We start from the raw sequence: 17,966 nt of genomic DNA on the forward strand, positions 1-17,966 counted from the left end.
TGAAGAAACAGCGAGAGGAAGTGACGTCCGCTCAGCTCCGACTGAAGCCGTTTTCATTTCTCTCTTTCTCCTTGTTTTTTTGTTTGATTCTTTTTTTCACCAGACCTCCGTCCCTTTCCGCCCGCGATTGTGGGTTTTTTTGTTTTTTTTTTCCTGGCGGCAGCTTTTTAGTTGGTTCACAACCTCTTGGTTGGAAAGCGCAGAACAACCAGCCGCTGAATAATCACCCTGTCAGCTCACATTAAAGAGCAGGTCTGTTACTTTGGTTTGTTTTGGCTTTTATCCCGCCTCCTCTCTAAAAAAGACAAAAAGCCCCAAAAAAACAAAAAAAAAACTACAAAATACCAAAACGTAGCTCGAACAATGTGATTAAAGAGCCAGAAGGTAAAAAGGCGAAGCACAAACTCTAAATCAAACACACTTTGAAAACTGTCCTTTCTGGTCACTTTAGATCCGGTCTGGACCAAAATCCAATGATTTTTCCGATATTCATCTCTCTCTCTCTCTCTCTCTCTCTCTCTCTCTCTCTCTCTCTCTCTCTCTCTCTGAACTCACAGTATAGCTCGCTCAACCACTACATCCGTTGCCACTCCTCGTTCCTGTAGCTCGACTGGAGCTCTGGGTCGCGTTATCGTCGACATAGTTTAGTCCAGAAGTTCTTCCCACAGCAAACTCCCAGCCAATCAAGAGATTAACAGGCAGATTAACTGCAGAGTTAATCTGAAAAACACACAGAAACCAGCGACCACCTTGCGGCGGGGGGGGCGGGGGGAATGGGGGGGATCTCGTTATATCGAGTTTAGGCGCCTGTACAAACGATTCAAGTCCAAATTGAAAAAAGAGGCAGGTGTTGAAAGTTTCCCCGAGCTAAACACTAATGCTGCTAAAAGCTAGACGCGAGTTTAAGCTTCGATTGAGAGCACTTGAGTCGACTGGTAGGATTTCTTTTTTTTTTTTTTTTGAATGTGCATTTTGCTTTTGAGTGTTGAACAGACATTGCAGCAGTTAGCACGCGTTTACTCGCCGCCTCGCCATCCACCCACCTGTTGCCTTGGTGTTGCAATAGGAAGGCTGCAGGATGACAAGGAGCAGGGTGGAGGTGGAGGTGGTGATGGGAAAAAAGAGATGTAACTCTCGCGGGTGTTTCGTCTCTGACAGTCATATTGCGGGAATCAAGCCTCCTGACGAGCCTCCTGACGTGCAGGAGCAGCTGCGGGAGTTTTTGCGAGTCGAGATCTGAGAGAAATCTCAATCGAACCCGCGCTGAGGAGAAGAAGTGGGAGGTTTCCCTCCGAGCGGTAGCGCTTTGTAGCGCGGCGCCGTGCAGAGTCGAGCGTCTTTATCGCCGTTTGTCGCCTGTTTGAAGGCCGTCTCAGAAGAGCAGTGGAGAAGGGAAATGTTGTATTCATCCCTTCCCTTTTTTTTTTTTGTTCTGTCTCGCCCCCTCACGCTTCCTTCCCCTCCCCTTTTCCTCTGCAGTACTGCAAGCGTTCCTCGCTGCTCCACCAGGGCGGCGTTTGCGAGTCCGGCTTGGCACGCGGCGGAGACTCCACGGCGCCCCCTCACATCGCCAGGAGCAACGGGAAACATCACAGGTAAAAACAAAAAGAAATGTAGAAGAAGCAGAAGAAGCAGTGCAGGAGGGAGGAGGAAAGACTTCAATCATCCAAACTGCCCGACATGGTCACTTCCTACGTGTCACTTCCTGTTGCCAGAAGAGCAGCGCGGCGGTGTTCGGCTAATTGGAGGAAGGATAGTGATTGTGATTGAAGCCCTCAGCGTGTTACTAAGCAAACCTGGGAAGCCAGCGAGCAAGTGTGTGGGTGGGATTCACATCATCGCCAAGCAAGGATTTTCTTTTAGAATGAACACACACACACACACACACACACGCTAAAACCCTGGGAAGGCAGGTCGTGCTTCAGACCGCCTACTAGCTCTCAGTTTTTTGGGAGGAAAAGATGTAAAAATCTCTGTAGTAATGTACTCGGTGACAAATATTTTTTTTTTCTCTCTCATGTTTTGCAAAAATAATCCTGAGTGACTGAACGTGAAACCTCCCGTCAGCAGCAGTGAGTCGCTGCTCCTCTCCACAGGAAGTGCCGCCGCTTAATCAAATCATGTTTTCCTTTTCCTGAGGATTCAGTTTTGCTTTTTGAAAAAGGAACCCAAAAAAAATTCCCAGACAACCCACCTGCCAAAAAATATGGCAACCTTCAAATCTTTAAAGTCTGCTTATTTTTTATTTTGTGGCGGGGATAAGGCTCCGCCAGACCTACCCGCCCTCTTGCTGTTGTCTTGATTTCTCGCCGCCTGCGTCAGGAGAAGGTGACTCGGCTGTCAGCTCGCTGCTCTCGCTGCAGATCCGTCGGTTGAGGATTCAGAATCTGTTTGTTTGTCTGCAGCTGCATTCCTGCTGCTGCGGCCTTTTATTCCGTGTCCCGGCTGCGTCTCATCCACACACAACTCAAAGAATCGCACAAACTCTTCTGTATGAGGGGACTAAGGGGACTGTTGAATCGTTCTGAAGTTTACTGACTCAGCTGACCCTGAACCTCTGAACTGTGTCTTCTTGGAGCATCAGTCACTACAAACTAAAACCAAGCGTGCCAGTTTTCTCTGAATTCCACCTACTGAGACTCAGAAAATACACAATTTATTAAAAGACTTAAAATCAAAATTGTTATTACAGCTGACACGTTTGGGAGGGGGGCGTCAAGTAGAGGTCACAGAGCGTTTCTGACTCGCTGTTGTTTTTTCTTCTTTTTTTCTTCAGAAGTGGGTCCTTGTCTCACATCCCCGACCAGCGAACCCGGACCAGCCATTGGTCGACCCAGCGCAGGGCCTCGCCCATCGCCAGGGGGAGGCTGAACCCGATTGGAGGGTCCAAGTATTCGGGCCCCGCCTACCAACACCTGCAGGAGGTTGACGCGTCTGAGAGGGAGGCTGAACGACGAGGGTGAGGAGGGAAAAAATGTTTCCGGATGGAAGGAAGGGTCTCGGGTCAGTGTTGCTGTTTGCAGGGACGACAGACGTCTCAGCCAATAGCAGGCAGAGCTTCAGGTGGTTTGGGGCTCTCCTCTGATTGGTCTGGATATCTGTCCGTAACGCAGGTTTTTCTGTAGAAATGAAAGACGTGCTGATCGTGGATCCGTTTGCTTCTAATGTTTAACGTGCACTCACAGCTTGAATATGTCGACTGGACGATTCTTCCGTTTCCAACCGGCCTTTTCTTTTTTGCATCTTTCTCGGCCGTCTTTAAAAAAAAAAAATCCTACTGAATCCCGCCTTCCTTGGACAAAGCTTTGGAGTTGATTTCAAGAGAGAGAGACATTTCAAAGCCATCCGTCTCTGAGGAGCCGCGTCCTCCTTTCATTCTCTTTTTTTCTTAATCCTCCGAACACCCACCATCCCTTTGTTTCCCACAGTCTGCTGAGCAAAGATAAAAACAAGGTCACGTCGTGTCGCAGTGTTGTGGTGTGCGGTTACAGCGGCGGCGGCGGTTCAAAGGAAAAGACTCCGCCTGCTGTTTGTATTTCCACCATCCCTCCATTCATCCCTCCTTTCCCGCCCACCTGCCTGCCCACTGCCTCCTCAAGTCTCAGCTTCAATTCTTCATTCCCCGACTTTTGTAAACGCCGCCGCTCCACCGGCGAGATCGCTGCGGAACACAACGATTGGAACGCTGCCCGGTGGGGACGCTGCCCCTGTGCGCAGCCGCCCGCAGGGGGCGCTGGCAAGCTCTGCAACATGATCCCTCCCCTCCTGCTGGGTCCTGAGTCACTGTTTTAATCACAGAATACAACTGAATAAAAATAGAATAGAATAGAATCCAGGATCTCGACTGCAGCGCCTTTTTCTGTGGCCCTTTTTTCATTATACACAAAATAAATGAGGCTCGGTTCTCATCCAGGAGAGACGCCCGAGTGCTCCTGTCATCCATATTCACTCCTACGTGACTGTCCGGAGGTTCTGGATGGTTCTGGGTGGATCAGGGTCCAACCTGCTGATGAAGGATCAGTGAAAGCCTCACTCACTGGGGAAAAGTGGCCCACTTAGCAGCTGAGGTGACCTTTGGCTGTCACATGGTCTCGTCACTCTGTCTTGGACTCGACCGCCCCAGCGTGCACTGGTCCTCCAGGCCTCTGCGGGCCTTGCTGATTTACCCCCCTGGGGTTTTTTTGTCCTGCTTGATCCCTGCAGACGTCCTGCTCCTTCCTGCTGGTTCTGGTCCCAGACTGCAGGCACTGAGGAGGTGGACTCCTCTCTCTCTCTCTTATTTGTATTTTTTTTTTTTTTTGCTCTCCGCCTTCCAAAACCTTGGTTCGGACCATTGCACCCCCATTCCAAAAGAATGAATATAGACTCCTGTGCACAGATATGGCATGAAAAGAATCATGGAAGAACATTTTTCTACATTAACTCACTATATGTTGGCACACGCGCGCTGCATATTTTGTAGCCTTATCCTTGTTTTCTGTCATTTGGGAGGCCAATGGAAGAGACACTGAAACTGGGAGAGAGAGAGAGAGAAAGAGAGAAAGAGAGAGAGAGAGAGAGAGAGAGAGAGAGAGAGACTAAAGATAAAAAAGAGAGAGTCGGTCCGGACTGGTGAGCGTCGGTGCTGACAGAGACATACAGAAGTAAAGTCAGGGAAGAAAATCCGGCAGCAGTGCAGGGGAAGAGGAAGTGAAGGGAGTGTACAGATAACACGTGACAGTTAGGAAGAAAAAAAACCATCAAAGACAGGTTTGCCCGCTCGGTTGCATGCCTTTTTTTTGTGCTTTTTGTGCTTTTTTTGGGGTGTTATCTCAGCAAAATGGCTGACAGGGAGCCGGCGTGGCCTCTGTCGCTACCACTAAGATAAAGCCGTCCGCCGAGCGGCTGACACAGAGGCCGCGTGCAGTTTTGCACTTCTTTTTTTTGTTTTTCCAGCGTGCGGATTTCTTCATTATTTAGCTTTTTTTTTTTGTGCGGCTGTCGTCGTCAGTCCCGCCGACTCGAAGCGGCTTCGGTGGAGTTTCAGGGTCGCTGCGTCGCGCTAAACACTCGCTTCTAGACACAATGCCTAAAGCCTCTGAGGGACCAGACAAGCCCAGCTAATGTGCGATAAACGCATCTCCCGAGAATTTTTCGGGATCTCTTCAGAACCTCCCAGCTCTGCCTCGGCATTCCGAGGCACGGCGTGCGTCCTGGTTTAAGCGCCTCGCTTATTGTTCCTTTTCCTCCAGATCGCATGGTCACTTCTTTGGCCACAGGCAGACCAGATATATAAATACATGTGTGTGTGTGTGCGCGCGTGTGTGTGTGTGTGTGTGTGTCTGCAGGGAGACGGATTAATGAAAACGAGTGCTAACACTTGTACGTGTAATGAGCTCCCGTGGCTGATAAAAAAAAAAAAAAGCGGGGTCGCTTATCTCACCTCGCGAGCGCACAATCTCTCTCTCTCTCTCTCTCTCTCTCTCTCTCTCTCTCTCTCTCTCTCACTCTCTGTAATACCCCTCCAGCTGCTCCCCCGACGCTCCGGGGGCTATATTTGAACTCTGCTTCATAGATTTCTACAATCTGATTGTGTTTCAACACATCAAAAGAGAGATTTGTCAGTGAATGTTATCTCGGGAATTAGCACCCTGGCTTTATCCTCCCCACTATCGCCGACGGGATCCTCTCTGCGGACTTGCTAAATTTCCGCTTCGGGGTTTTTTTTTGTGTGTGTGTGTATGTGTGGCCCCTCCCACTCCCCATTCCACCCCTTTTTTTCGTGACGTCTGGTGCAACGGCGGCGATGAAGGGACGGCCGGATCCGCTTTGAGTCCGTGACACCGGCGTCCTCAGCTCCTCCTCCAACAACTATTTTTTGCACGTCTTTGATGGTTAGCAGACGTGACGGCGGCTTCGCAGTGGAAAAGGAGATCAAGAGCCGACCGGTGCTGCACCAGAATGGGGTTTTGTTTGCAAAAGATGATGAATCATTTGGAAAAAAAAACCCAAAGAAATAATGCTGGCGAGTGCAGACGCACTGATAACAGAGAAGAGGCGGGGCCAGACCGAAGGGCCAGACAGAGTTGAGTCACGGCCATCAAAAGAACATGAGTCATGTCTCAGGTGGTCCACTTCCTGCTGGTCCACTTCTTGCTGGTCCTCTTCTTGCTGGTCCACTTCCTGCTGGTCCACTTCCTTTATGCCACCACATGCAGATGCAAAAAACAGTCATTTAGTTGCGCTGCAGGTTTAATCCTCCAGAGTGACGTCAGCTCCTTTAACCTCTCTGATGCTGTTTGGTTCCTCCAAAATAAAAGGCGACAACAGCCAGTGGCAAGTTACTTACATACGTGACTATTTTGCGGTTTGACACTGATCGAAACTCTGCGTCCCTCCGCTGACCGGGGGGGCCGGACTAAACTCTGGAAAATACTGAGAGGGAGGGAAAAAAAAGATCCTGGGAGTGGAATTGGCACAGTTACACAATCGTTAAGACTCGATGGGCTTTAAAAGGATTTTCCGACAACACAGACAGACATTCTTGACCGAAAAGCACCAAGCACTCATAGGGGAAAATATAAAAATCAATAGAAACAACTGCCTGCGGTGCAGGCATGGCGTTTTTTTCTTTCTTTCATTTTTTCATTCTTAATGCCTCAATTGTCCTTGACCCGAGTTCAGCTTAAAAAGGAACCAATTCCGTCTAAAAGTCATTAAATCAATAAAACAAAAGGGAACTCTCTGTTACTCCCTGGCTTATATAAGCTGTTCCGTGACCTTTTTTTTTTCCCTGTCCTTTTGACTTGCTAGGTACGAAGACAAAAGAATCCTGACAGTCCAGGACTCTCGCTCAGCTCTGGCTCCGCCTCCAACAGGAAGTTGACTCACCTCCCTCCTCTTCTCCACAGTTTCCAGATCCGGCGGGAGAGCCGCAGTCAGGACGCCTCACGCCACAAGCAGCAGAGCCCCGCCCCCTTCTCTGCGTCTCTCTGGAGCTCCCTGGATTCCGCCGCCGGCCGCAACCTGCGCAGGCCGGGCCGCCGCTCCAGCCGCTCGCCGTCGCCACCGGCGCCGCCGCCTCCTCCGTTCCGCTCCTACTCCATCCCCATCATCCCGTCCGTCCAGTGCCACAGCGACGGCGAGTCGTCCTGCATGCAAACCAGGGTCGGCCCGCCCAGCACGCTGGCCGCCGCCACCAGTAAGGAGGAGAAGAAGAAGAGGCAAGGCCACGCCCCCTCTTCCTCCTCCACTTCCTGCTCGCCAGCTGCCGGCCGGCCGCAGGACGAGGTGGCGCTGCTGCTGGAAGAGGCCCAGGAGCAGCTCCGGGTCCTGGTGTTGGCTCACAGGAAGCAGGGGGAGGGCGCAGCCGGCGGCTCTATGGCTCCCCCGGTGGAGGCCAGAGAAACTGTTTGTTTCCTCAACGGAGGCAGCGGCGGCTCGCTGGGCTGTAACGGACCCACGCAGACGCAGCTGCTCAACCCCGGCCAATCGCACAGAGACCTGGGCCCGAGCGGCCAATGAGAGGACGCCGTGCTCGGGGGCACTTGCCTTTTTTTTTTTTTTGGTTTTACAGTGTTTGACCAAGTGTGGCGTTCCGCCGCTGTAGGACGGGTGTGGAGATGCCAAAATAAAATGAAAAAAATGAAATTAAATAAGAAAAAAAAAAGTGATATGGAAATTCTTGGGATGTGCTGATGACATGCATACCGCCGCGTGGATGCAAACACACAGACTCTCCTTCTGGGGTGACCGCCGTCTCGCCACAGGACAGTGTGGATCTAAAACAACGAAAAGAAGGGGAAAAAATATTTACATGCATTTATTTACAGAAAGAAACATTTCTGCTTAGTCAAAAACAAACCAAATAGTCTGTCCAATCCATGCTGTTTTTAATTGTAAAAAGAATATATATATATATATATATAAATATATATGGATATAAATATATGGAACTTAAAAAGTGAAAAAAGTGAAGTGCTAAAGAGGCTGAAGAACACAAGAATGATGTAACTACTTTTACGTCTTATTTTTTTGTTTGTTTGTTTGTTTACTTCTCCCTGTTCTGTATTAACATTGTCATAATTTTTTGGTTCTGCGAGCGAAAAACACGGACGACTCGCCGCAGACAGTCATGATTCTTTGACAAAAAAATGAAAAACAAAAGAAAAACATGGACCAAACCAAGAGGACGGACGGACGGACGGAGCCTCCAGCCTCGACTCTTGCCTTCGGAAAGCTTGTCGACTCAGCCAAGAATTTACAGGAGAGCTGCAAACACAGGCAGGATTTACAACTCTGGACATGAAATTCCGTGGAACTGTGTCTGTGTGTGTGAGACAGACGGAGAAAAAAAAAAAAAAATACAAACAGGAAACTCATCCTGCGTGTTTGGGAAGACGGATTGTTGGAGACGCTGGAATCTCTTTGACCAGGGTCTCCAACCAGTCCAGATCTGATTTTCTTTTCAATTTTATTAGTTATTTTTTGTTTTTGTTTTTTTTTTTCAAATTATATTTTTGCACAACGATGCACACTCACACACTCACCTGTGCATTATTTTTCATGATGGGACGGACGGAGGAGGAGAGAGAGGACGCAGTGCTGCAGCAGAGTGACATTGTTCCGGTTTGTTTTCTGTATTCTGGGGGTTTTACTGACAAACAACTGCTGCTTCTTTTCGGGGGACTGACGTGCAGGAGGGAGAAACACTTGACTTTTGGGTGTTGAAACAAGAAAATAAATGTCTCTATGTTGTATCCTATGAATTCGGAAGCTTTTGAATTTCTCTGTGTGTGGAGGCAGCGGACAAATGTTTCTGGAGACTGAAAAGTAAAAAAAAAAAAAAAAAAAAAAAAAAAAGGAGGAGAGACTGGGCGCCGCTCTGCAGATTCTTCTTCAAAATAACAAAACTCTTCTGTGGATGAGTTGGCAGGAAAGCAGCGTGTCTGAGCAGGCCTTTCATTTGATGTGTTGAAAACCACAGTACACTGTACAAATCATAAAACTAAAGCTAAAAAGAGAGAAAAATCAACAAAAAGTTTTCATTGGCTGGCAGTGGGAACATAATTGCTAATTATATAATATTTGTCAATGCAGCAACTCAATAGTTCTTTTTTATATCAATGGCACCAATCACTGTAAAAATCTATTGGCCATTTTAAAATCTCACCAAGGTAGTTTTGGGCCAATCTAACTAATGTGCTTTAAAAAATGATTTATTCGATTTTTTTTTTTTTTTTGACTTGAAATCATTCAGAAAAATAACCCCGGAACCTTCTCTTTCAACTCGGCTCCGAGCTTTGTGAACATCCTTGTGACCTAAAACGTTCCCGTCTTCTTCACCCGTCTCGCTCTTCTTTTCTTCTCTTCCATGCTGGTCGGTTCAAAACACTTCAATGCGGCCGCACAATCGGCTTTGCCGCCGCCGACAATTCACACTCGGGAGACTTTGGCATTGAGCGTGTTGGCTGAATGGAAGGATAAATCTTCTCCAACACGCTCCGTCGTCCCTGGGCTCCGCTTGTTTATTCTCTTTTCTTTATTGGAGGTGCCTGGTTCACCGGTAAACTCTCTCTCAAAAAAAAGCAGCTTTTCTTTATCCACCGTTTGAACCCCAATGATGTTTGGGTATTTGATGTACTGATGACCGTGAAATCTGCGGTGCCCACGCTGAAAAACAAACCCCCGTGGGATTTATTGCGGCTTCTGTGCACAGACGGGATAAAAGACCAAAAAAAAAAAAATTTTTAAATCCAGAGCGAGTTTGTTTGTTTGACCACCTGTAAATCAACGCATGAATATTGCAGATAAAAATCCTGCAACCGCCGACTGAATCCGTCCAGCAAATATTTCAGCTGCCGCATGTTTTCACAGAGGTTTTATTATTTATCTATTCATTTTCCTCCAAAAGGTCGTCAACAGTGGAGGTTTGCAGTCGGGGTAGTTGCACTGGAAAAATCTCCGCCTCCCACTCTGAACATCTGTCGATGATCTGTAAAGTGCCAGCAATATAAAAAATTCTGCTCCCACTGCCAATTTTTTCCGCTTCCAGCCACTTCGGGTCGCGCTCTCGCTCCCCCCTTTTGGTCGTTACTGGAAGTGATGCAGCAGCATGTGTTTGTCCTGGTGGGGAACTGTGTTGAGGTAGGTATCAAGGAACGAGGACGGCACACACGGTCATAGTCATCTAATAATAAGATTTTATTGACACAAGATAATCCAAATGAACGATGGATGTTGCAAAGCGGCAAACCAAGCAAGAGGAGATGATGAGGTGGGGTTAAAAGCTGGGAGGGTCGACCCTATTGGACAGGTACTATGGCCACTCCCACCTCCACCCCTCCGGACCACCAGGAGACACGGTCGTCATCGGTGAGTACAAACATTTGCCTTTTTATAATACAATGAATTTCCCATTTCTTTTTCTGAAATGAATTTCTGTTTCACATTTTGAGACGCCTTTTGCATTTGACCAGATTCGTTTCATCCGTCAGTGTCCTCATTGTGTTGCTGGTTCAGCGTCAGTATGACATCAGTCGTGTCAGAACAGTATTTAGGCACCACGGTCGAGTGGGTTTATGCAAACATACACACACAATGCATTGTGTGCGTATTGTGAGTTCATCTTGAACTGCAGGTCTCTCGGCTGTGTTGCGGCAGCACACAAATCCCATTAGGCCTTATCCTCCGCCCACCGCCGCATCCCAGACGGACTTTTCTCCTTTCAGCTTTTTTTCATTTCATTTTATTTCTTCCCTTGATGTGCCGGCAAATCGTCCTGTGTCGGATCAGCCGGCAGCACAATCTGCATCTGCACAGCTGATAATCTTTAAGGAAGCTCAACTGAGAGGCTGCGGCCTCACTGTCACTTTCACTTTGGTTGGTCAGCTGATTCATCCAACGTTGGTCCACCTGTGACATCAGAGAGGGCTGTATGTTTTCATATAGCTAGATAGATAGATGGAGGCCTTTACTGCTGAGACGTTTGATAGTTTGCTGCAGCATTTTGACCCACAGACTGTAGAATTTGATTTAAGGCTCTGCCCAGTGATTTGTCCGACGCCCCTCAGACGGTTCGGCTCTAGTTTATGTTCCAGGAGCACCATCACTCTCCGCCAGTCATAAGTCTGTTTCCTGCACTCTGCTGTTCAAGGTGCGTCTCCTCAGGTTTTTATAAAAGGTCCGAAAAGCACTGAAGGGGTCAATGTGGTGGAGGTTGTAACGACGGCAGAGTGGCGTCTGAGTACGAGGCGGGACGGACGCTCGGGGCTCGTCTTTGTTATTTATACGTCGCAGATGTAAAAGCAGCGAGGACCATTTATCGGCTCCTGACCTCCTTCACCTGGGGGGTGGGGCAGCTGTTGTGCACAGCGAGCCATGTCCACACTGATGTTCCAGCCGTGGTAAATAAAGGTGTCACAGAAGATCGCCTTCAATCTGGCACCGGCCAAAAGCCACAGAGTTTCCTGTAGAGCTGCAAATGCAGCTGTGGGCTGAATGCAGCTTTTTGCTTTTTAAAGATGGCATAAAGGAAAGGTTCAGTCAGGGGGACGGAGCAGCGAGACCGATGGGAAAACAGAAAAATGTGCTGCCAATCGGCTCCGAGGGAAACGGTTGAGTTCGCCGCAGCAGCTGTGGAGGTGGGCGGAGACTCGGCTGCTGCAGCTGCGTCCAATAAAGTGGAAGCAGCTCATCAATTTGCTCTAATTTGTTTCTGGGGATTTTTTTAGGGGCCTTTGGATTGGATGTAGGAGGAGGAGGAGGGTCCTCGGTCGCTAAATCTGAAGGTTAATGGGGGGAAGCGGCGGGTTAAGCGGGCAGTTGGAGGCCGGAGGGGGCGTGGCTCCGAGGGCACCATGAATAAAGAAGTGATATTACAGGCTCTCCTGATTAAAAGCTGCCGCTCGGCTCCATTTGCTCTGTTGGGTTTGGGCAAATGAGGCTCGTAAAGCTGCGACTTGCAGACTCGGTGAGGCTCAATACAACAAAATCCAACATCTTCAGCTCAGAAAGCAGCGTCAGGTTCGCGTGCCAAGGTTTTCAGCCACAGGTGTAATTTTTTTATTCTACTGTGAATGTCTCATCTGAAGTCGAGCGAAAACAATTCAGTCACGACTCCCCGAGGACGGCTTTTGTTTCGGAAGGTGCAGCGAGTCGCTCCACTTCGACAAAGTCGTCGCAACTTTTTTGAGTCAGAAAAAATGAAAAATCCACACTCGATTGACTTCTCATATAAATTAACATGCCTGGAGGCTGCATTCCATTAAATACAGAAACATGCAAATGAATATGTCTAATGATTTCACAACATGAGGATTGTTAGCGACACCTGCTGGAGGTGACTGTGGCTCTCGTTTCATTTTAATTTTATTCTGTTTTTGTTTTGTTTGAAGCGAAGGTCCAGTTTTATTCAATGGTTCTTCCACCAGCCTAGTGACATCACACCCCCACCCCCTGCCAACCCGCCCAGCCAAGGGTGGACCCGCCCTCTGATACCACTGAACTTAGCATCATCGTATCATGTGACACTGGCTTCAAGTACTTTAGTGCTGCACATAAAGCAAAACAAACCGACTCCCTGCACATCCAAAGTGTTGCAGCCAGAGGGCGCCCCTCTTGGTATATCTTCTCGGCTAGTGCAATACTCTTTGTTTTGTTTTTTTAATCGTGCAAAGCTGGTGTGAAATATGCAGCGCTGCACGAAGGGAGGTCTCTAATTGCTGAGGGTAAATTCAAATTCTCTCAGTTTCTCCTTGTTGGGAAAACTTGAGAAAAACATACCAAGTAATAACCGTTGTTTTAATTATACATCATGACCATCTGTTTCTGTACACTTTCTTTTTTTGTGTGTGGATGTTTGGTTGGAGCAACGTCCTCAGGCAAGGCTTTGTTTTGATGAGTTTGGAAGAAGAAGAAGAAAAATCTCAAAGTGAGTAAAAGCAGAAAACACTGAGCCCTGGTGGTTGAATGTTGGTACTGGCCTAGTGCTAAAGTGTAGCGTGTGTGTTTCACGTGATGGTTGTCACAGGAGCCCATGGAAAGAGTTCTGTACATGAGAGCTTTTGTTGAATTTTACTTTTAATCCAAGCCACATAAAAAGAAAACGAAGTTTTCCAGGTTTTAGTTCTAAAAAAAAAACAGAAAACAGAAAATACGCAAAACATTTAAAGTAACTTGGAGAAGAAAAACACAAGATCATCAATCTGCAGCAAATTTTTAAACTTTAAATTGAAGCTAATCGAGTCTGAATCCTCTCTTTCCCATCCATTATGTGTGAATTAAATTATTTCATGCAATATTTTTTCCTTTTTTCGAAGGCCATTAATGCCATTAATTATGCTGCGACACAAGGGGGTTTGTATCGCCTTTTATTTAACTCTGATCAAAATAAGTAATTATTTTGTAATTTGGAGCCTGACAGTGTTTTCTTTTTTCACCACAGCTCAATTATTTTGCAGCAAAAGGTCGCTCATGAAGCTCACTCAGTTAGACAAAAGTTCCAGAGCGATGAATAGCTGGTAACAGGCTGAAAATCTGAGGAAGGAACAAGCAGAAATCAAACGATGCACAACATCATGTAGCTTCGTTCAGGCCAGCAGTGACAAAAAGAGACCCAAAAATAAAACAAAAAAAGAAAACCTTGAACTCCTCTGTTTTTTCGTTCCCACACACGGCGACGGGGCCGAGCGACACCGCAAAAGAAAATTCATTTTTAGTCACGGAGCTGCCGATGATCACTGCAAGCTCCTCGGTCACTTTGAAGCGTCTCTTTGCATGAAAGGACGAGATCGTCTAAAGAATCGCCTTCAGAATAATAAGCCACGGAATGAAAAGCTGTTTTTTTTTCTTTCCCTCTCTTGATGGCATAACTCTGGGGATGAATCGTGAAGTTTTCAGGCCGAGGATAAAGAAACTGTGTGGGCTGCTGACGCAGCCATAGAAGGCAGCGTGACCAATTATTTGTAAGTTTGCGCCGTAACCTTACACGGCAGCTGGATGCATGAGATTTTTGCATTGGCTACAACACTAAGCCAGTTCGCTCACTTTGCTGTATATACGTATAACATGTCCTATCACTTTAGTTTTTAGTATATTTTGTTTTCCCCTCATTTTAAGTTTTGTTAATGATAGTAAATCTGCAAAAAACAACAGAATACTGGTTGGGATACAAGTGTCAGATGACACAAGTTTACAAATGTTTTTGAATATTACTTTTATGTATTTATTCATCCATTCTCAAAAGCAAAAAGGGTTATGGCATTTCACTCTCCTCTAATCCCTGTTATTTATGGTAATTTCAGGACCATGGACAGCACCATTTGTTGCATATAGTATTAGGTTTGGCCTCGAGGCGCGCCGTAGTTTGTGATTCAAGCTAGCTATAGCTTGCCAACTGAGTGTGTTCTTAGTCCATAGAGCAAAAGATGAGTAACTCAGAAAGTTCAACCAACAATGAAGAAGGCTGCAACACCACTGAGGAAATGTAAGGCAACATTTAGCTGGTTTCACTTTTGAAATTCTAAGTCACATTTTTTGTTTTTGTTTCCTGCTGGATATGTGAGACATAGCAAGGTGATTGAGGACTAATTATTTTTTTTAATCTGAGACATCTTTTGAAGATTCAAGACATGATAAAAAGAAGATATACATCAATAGATGGATAGATGAATAGATAGATAGATGGCAAAAAGTGCATATTTGCTGCTCTCTCTGCGTGCACATTTTTTCAACTTTATCTCTGTAAGGTAAAAAGTGCTTAAGACGCTGCTGACAGTGTTTAGAATTTAGACATTTAGAGTCTCCGCCCAATCCCTCCCGACCAAAAAGGAATAAAGCAGTTCGGAGTTGCAAATTGCACAAAAAAAGAAGCGATTCATTTTAGTCATTAAATCAAATGCGCATTATCTTGTGCAGCCCAAACACACATTAATCACCGGGGATAATCTCGACAGGTAATCTCCTCTTCCCCTCAGACCTGCCGTGCAAAGAGATAAATAAATATATTTACAGCGGCCTGTTCGGCGGCGGGAAGGAAGGCATCCTTGCAAAATGATGTCATTAGCGCTGAGCGATAGCTCCCGCTGCCGCTGTTTGGCTGTGGAAAGAAAAAAGAAAAGAAAAAAAACAAGCCGGTGCATTCAATAAGCCGTAGCTCAAGATCTAAATCAATAATAATATTCTTGTGCAAGTGAGTCTAATGGTCGGTGGATCCCGTCAGCTCAGCCGACAGCTCCAGACGGCTGTTTTCGATTTCAGCCGCGTTCACGCTGTGAAAAATCACCATCAGCCTTTTTTTTTTTTCGGACACGTATTAACACATCCTGGGGAGGTTTTTGTTTGGGTGCGGAAAAAAATACATTTATATACAGTTCAGTGGTGGATCCATACCTGCGATGACTCCATCTGGTGGCCAAAAATTTAAATATTCCCACACCTGCTCTGAACGCTGCACTGAAGTGGATTTCACTCTGCTGCTCTGCTGCACACGTGACTGATGCTAAAAAAACAAAAAAAAACAAATGTATTTTTTTTTTTGTTATCTGGAGTGCTTGGCAGCAGTGAATATATCATATGTAAGATGTTCCAACTTTGAGCCCGTCAAGGAACCAGTTCTCTTGTCCATTTCATCCTCCTGAGGAGACTCGTGGAGACTTCTGCCCTCAGATCATCAGCTGGGCTTCGAGATCCGAACTCGGCACATGGCTCCATTCATCCATCCCTCCATCCCTCCATCCCTCACCTCCGCCTCTGCGTCTTCTCTCTCACATCCACAGTTCTCTGTTTGTGTGCGAGTGGCTCCTCCTGCCAAGGAGGTTGTGTTTGGTCACGGCGAATTCTCTGGCGTCGCCTCTTGGACCGATCAGCTGCAGGACGGAGCTGCTGCTGGCTTCCCTTCTTCTCCTCCCTCTGTTTGAGCCACTGGGGTTTTTGCTTGTTTGTCTTTGCTGACAAAATAACCCTCTTTTAGTTTGTTTTTCCAGAGGACTCTTGCACAATCTTGGGTGTTTTCTAAAAGATTATTTTGGATTTCCTGAGACAGCCCATGACTCCTCCACTAGGAACCTTCGTGAAGACAACAAGTCTTTCTTCCTTTATTTGGCAAACACAACCACAACTTCCAAGGATGTCTGTCACATCTCTCAGATGTTTTTCCAGCATTACAACAAACCATTTCCTCTTTCACTTCACTTTTTCACCATGGCCTTTTGGCCGCTCCTGCTATGTATTTTTCTTGCCATTGTTATTCCCAGTTTGCGACTCTACCCGACGGTGACATTGGCAGGAACTCTCGGGGGGTCTCGCCGGATTAGCATCACGACCTCTTGTGTGTCTTTGGTTCCTCTGTTCCTTCTGCTTGTGTCTCCTTCCTCCCTTCCTTCCTTCCTTCTTTCCTTCCTTCCTCGCAGCTCATCAACAATCTCTTTTTCCTCATGCTGCCTTCCTCCCTCCCTCCTCGCCGCCGCCGCTGCTATCCCCCCTCCGTCGCCGTCGATTCATCTCCCTTTGCCTCCTCCTCTCTGTCTCCTTCCGTGGCGAAGCGCTCGGGGACTGGCAGCGCGACTCGGCAGCTCCAAGGAACGGAGGCGGGGGGGCAAGCGGGGGGATTGGGGGATGAAAATCACATTAAAAAAATCATTTTTTTCATAAAGACCCGGAGATGTGGTTTCCGTTGCTAAAGCACCCGGGGGGAGGATTTGAAGAGCAGCAGGCTAATAACAAGTCAGAGGACATTTCTGTTACGGCGGCCTGAGATGTTCAGAGGGAAGCTGGAAATTCCTAAATCGTTTCAGGAAGCTTGAGTTTGATCGGCCGCGGGGAGGGAATCGATGTTATTACAGGGCCGGAGACGCAATTTGCAACAACAGGGGGCAAAAAAACATGGTGATAAAACGAGGGGTTAAAAAAAACATATGACTTTGCTGTACTTTCACGGATGGATTTGTGGTGATATGTGCACAACTTGAAACACAAACAGGAATAAAAAATAAGATAAAAAACAATTTAAAAAGAACAAAAGAAACAATGATCACCTTTCAGGATTTCCTTGGAAGTCGTTCTTGCTGTTCATCCAGAGATTAAAACTGGGCCGGACGTGCAAGGAGCTCAGCTGAGCTCAGCTGAGATTCAACTCGTTGGTGCCGTCGGTTTCCTCCGTGGCCAGAAACACGTTTGGCTCTTCCGGCTTGATGTGAACACCAACTGGCCGCTGGTCACACGGCTCCACGGTGGTGTTCTCCTCCTCGCTCCAACCCCCTTGGCTTCCTTCAGAAGTGTCTCCAGCAGTGTGAACTGCAGGCTCCTGGGGGCCTCAGGGGGCCCCGAGCCACTCGGCTGGCTGAGCAGCAGTTCAGCCGCTGACTGAAGCTTCCAGCAGCATCAAGGACAGAAACATCAGTGCGTGCACGATAGAGGCTCTGATGCAGCATTTTAATATACTATTAGTAGTAGTAGTGGTGGAAAAGCTTTCCATATTAGAGGTAGAGGAGGAGGAGAGGTGAGTGGAAGGAGAGGAACAGGTGTGAGAGAGGAGACAAACGTAAGATGGAGAAGACAATTGGGGAGGAGAAGATGAGTCTTGATTAGAATCAGAGATGGAAGGAAGAAAGAAGGAGGAAGATGAGGCAGAGGAAAGGATGAGGATGGTGGGAGGATCACAGAGAAGAGGAGGAAAAGAAGGAGTGGACTCCTCTCTCAGCGGCTCCTGCTTCCTTCAAGTCGACAGCAAACGGAGTCTTTGCCTCTTAAAGTTCCTTTGGATGGAAAGTCGTCTGTGCAGGTTTCCTCAACGGCGGGATTGACTTTGGCCTCTTTGTCTCCCGCCACGTTGGCACCTGGAAATGATTTCTTTATCTTGCAGGTCCAGGGTTTGAACGGTTTGAGCTCTCCGGATTTTCTCCAGGAAACAAAGACGGAGCTGAGTGGCGCAGAAATAAAAGGAGGCGCCCACCTGCTGTGGCCTCCGAACGCCGGCGCCCGTGTGTGAA

The 17,966-nt window shown here is 47.2% G+C and overlaps 1 protein-coding gene across 1 annotated transcript in view; it reads left to right on the forward strand.

Annotated features, from left to right (window-relative positions):
- Window positions 1–8,783, forward strand: part of nrg3a (neuregulin 3a) — a 217,093-nt gene extending 208,310 nt beyond the window's left edge. Inside the window, exons 7-9 of the mRNA XM_076043000.1 lie at window positions 1,480–1,595; window positions 2,777–2,959; window positions 6,891–8,783. Coding sequence (XP_075899115.1) covers window positions 1,480–1,595; window positions 2,777–2,959; window positions 6,891–7,503 — 912 coding nt within the window. The 3' untranslated portion in view covers window positions 7,504–8,783. The remainder of the gene's footprint in view (window positions 1–1,479; window positions 1,596–2,776; window positions 2,960–6,890) is intronic.
- The last annotated feature ends 9,183 nt before the right edge of the window (window positions 8,784–17,966 follow it).

Source organism: Nelusetta ayraudi, unplaced genomic scaffold (assembly GCF_046127955.1).
Source record: "Nelusetta ayraudi isolate G7.1 ecotype Tasmania unplaced genomic scaffold, CSIRO-AGI_Nayr_v1 ptg000072l, whole genome shotgun sequence".
NCBI lineage: Eukaryota > Metazoa > Chordata > Actinopteri > Tetraodontiformes > Monacanthidae > Nelusetta > Nelusetta ayraudi.